Source organism: Octodon degus, unplaced genomic scaffold (genome assembly GCF_000260255.1).
Source record: "Octodon degus isolate 3935 unplaced genomic scaffold, OctDeg1.0 scaffold00023, whole genome shotgun sequence".
NCBI classification, from domain to species: domain Eukaryota; kingdom Metazoa; phylum Chordata; class Mammalia; order Rodentia; family Octodontidae; genus Octodon; species Octodon degus.
Window position 1 is genome coordinate 3,552,922 of NW_004524599.1, and position 3,236 is coordinate 3,556,157.

The 3,236-nt window shown below is 52.7% G+C and overlaps 1 protein-coding gene across 1 annotated transcript in view; it reads right to left on the reverse strand.

Moving 5' to 3' along the window:
- The window catches only part of Jarid2 (jumonji and AT-rich interaction domain containing 2), a 246,103-nt gene extending 243,863 nt beyond the window's left edge, over positions 1–2,240 (reverse strand). The window contains exon 1 of the mRNA XM_004628343.2: positions 1,648–2,240. Within this exon, the coding sequence (XP_004628400.1) occupies positions 1,648–1,692 (45 nt within the window). The 5' untranslated portion in view covers positions 1,693–2,240. The remainder of the gene's footprint in view (positions 1–1,647) is intronic.
- Positions 2,241–3,236: the final 996 nt, after the last annotated feature.

Genomic DNA, 3,236 nt, shown 5'->3' on the forward strand with positions numbered 1-3,236 from the left:
CCCGGCCAAGCCCGCCGCGACCCCCTCGCGCCCTCCCAGCCGCCGCGACCGCCGCCTCGAGCGCGCCGGGCACCCAGGCTCTGCTCCCGCTGCGGGAACTAGGGCTCTCCTTCCCTCCGCCGCCGCCGCCGGCCACGAGCTCACGGCCGGACGCCGGGACTCGACACGATCCGCGAGCCGCCAGCAACAAAAAAACCCACCCCGCGCCGCTCTCCAACTTAACGATGTCCGGAACGGGAGGGGGGCGGTTCTTGTCCAAGTTCTACCCCATCTGCTTTGTGGCTGAATCCGAAACGACGTGCCCGGGGAAGGCGTCCACGCTCAGAGGCAAGGTTGTCCCCGTGCAGTTTGTGCAGCCCGAGTTGAAACGAGTCCATTGCATTCTACCCAGCCCTCTGCAATGCGGATGTATTTTAATTCTTAAATTCTTTATGGAAGAGCTTTGCAAGTTGAGCTTGATTATTTAACCTTGCATTTCTTTCACAGTTGAAGTTTATAGGTCTGGATTAGGATCGCCCCCCCGCCGAAGAGGCATTCAGCTTTTCCATTAAATATTTTTACAAAACCACTGCCCCGAAGGTCATCTCCCATTACACACTCCACATAGATCAGAAAGGGAAAATATTAACACCCATTTGTCGACTCGAGTTAAATAAAACTTTCTTGTAACGTATTATTCCTTATGTGTGTTCATCTGGCCTTTTTCTAGGGGTAAAATGAGTTCTTCGCTTTAAAGCATGCAGCTAATCACGGATCACTCGAGAGCACATTTGGTTAAGCCCTCGGTCCCCCTCTCTACTCCCTCCCCCCAAACTTAAAAAAAAAAAAAAAAAAGGCACCACACACAAAACAAAAACACTCACCATGCCAATCAAAACGTAGCTGTATATGCACAAAACAAATTTAACTATTCCAGACCACTGAAGTCTCGTAATAAGCACTTAATTTCAGGAGCCCAGTTCAATTATTTTGTAGTCAACTTACATATGCATTCACGTACTTACAAACATTAGCCACAGTGTGTGCCTTTTTCTCCAAAAACTGCAAACCATGAATTAAACAAAACCAGCCTCATTATTAAAGTCAATTCCAACAAATGCATTTGCTGTAACACGCTACCCAACTGGTTTATGTAGCAAACCAGGTAAGCCCGTACGACCACATACATAAAATTCGATGTACCAGTGCAGGAAGATCGCCATCATCGGACCCTCGATTGAAACTTAAAGGTCTTTCAACACACGCCTTACACGATGTTCCCAATAACATTAATAATAACACGAGCTCATTTGCATGCAAAGTGCAATACAGGACCAAATCTGCCCGAGAATGCAGTTTAGTTACATTACTGCAGCCACCCCCTACCTGAAGCTCCCCCAAGTCCCTTGCCTTTCACGTAAAACTAGATTATGGTCGTGTCACTCGAGGTCAATTTCTTCACTTGAGGTATCTCCATACAAATCTGTTTTTTCAACCCAACTAGGCAGACACGACTTTGCCTGAAAAGCCCTCTTTCAGAAAAGAAAGAAACAGCCTTACCGGACGCTGTGTTTAAAACCCTTCAGCTGCAGAATTATCTATAAACTTGACATTCACAGCCATTGCTTAAAACTGCAAGTCAAAGGATGTGTTGTTAGGAGCACTTACGTATTTCTTCTGAATGATATTCCTCTTGGGTCTTTCCTTGCTCATTCTGAGATCCAAATGCTGATTGCAAAAGGGGACAATTGCTTCATGAATTTAAAGCCGTCAGAAATTTGCAAAAAAAAAATATCCTGGTGGTTTTTATTGTTGGTGGTGGTGGTTGATCTTGTAATCCGACTTTTCTTCCTCTTTCCCCAAAGCCAGATTCGCCTTGAAATAAATCCGAAATTGGGAAGGAAAAAAAAACAAAAACAAGAGCCAAAGACGAACGAAGCAAACAAAAAAAATCACTTTAGTAAAACACTCATAATGGAAAATTTCCCCCGAAACACATACAACACAAAAAAAGAAGAAAAAAAAAAAACCGACGCCCTTCACTCCCCCCCTTTTTTCCTCCAAAAACTACATCAGCGAAACGTGAAGGTCCTTAGTGTCTGATCTGTAGTTACATCTTGGAAAAGAAAAGGGAAAGATAAATAAAAAATGTTGGAAGTCACGTTTGTGCTGCAGCGGCAGTGCGAGAAGAGTCAACTCCAGCGGCGGCGGCGGCGGCGGCGGAGCACCACGGCGAGGGCTCGCCGAGTCTCTTTTTTCCAAGCGCCCTGACCAATGAGAGAGAGGCTATCCAGCCCAACTTTAAATGGACTCTGCTTTTATACAAGTTAGGGCTCCTCGGCTAATTCCTCGCCGCACACCAGCCGAAAATTCCCACAGCTCAGCTACTGGGGGCCTGCCTACCCCGGCGCCCACCGCCCCTGGCCCAGTCTAGAACACTCCCTCATCCCCGTCGGGTACACACCCGAGAACCCTTCACAAACCCACCCCGGACACGTCCTCCCAGATCGCTCCCACGCCGAGTCCAGGAGCGGAATTGAGAGAGACTCCCTAGCTCAATGCATGGCACGCTCCGTCGCTCCACCTCAACCCCTTTCCCCTGCTTGCGACTCAACCCACAGCCGCCAGACGCGACCCCCAACCTCTGCCCTCGTGCCTACCTGCAGCCAAGCAGCTGGGGACTAGTGCCCCAGGACGCCTGGCCCCGGGGAGCACCTCCTTTTCCCGGGGCACCTTAGAATGGTCCCCTTGATCTTCTGGAAGTTGTAGTCCCCCGACTACAAAATGGCTATGGCCACGGGAGCTGGGAACTACAATTCCCAGCGTGCCCCGCGGGGCCTGTCACTCAAATCTCCTCCCTCCTCCCCCTCCTGCTCCCCGCCCCCTCCCATCGCGGGCCCTGCCAACAAACGCTTGGACGTGTCCCGCGTGCGACACCGCGAGAGGCTGGCTCGGGATTGGCCGGCGGAGCGTGTGGTCCGCGAGCGAGGAACTCCCCGCCCGGCCCGCGCCCCGCCCCCACCCGCGGCGCGAACCGCCTGTGGAATCGAGGAACCGCGCGGGCGGCCGGCGGGGACGCGAGGCTCCGGGGCGGCCCCGTAGTGCGGCGGGGGGCGGCGCAGGGGCGGGCAGCCGGTCCTGAGGGAAACTGGGCCGTGCACCAGGAGGAATCCTCGCCCGAGGCTCCTGCCCGCGGCCGGTGTCACCTCAGGACAGCGCCTCGCTCTCTGGCCGCCAGCGCGCCGCGGGCGGCCCGG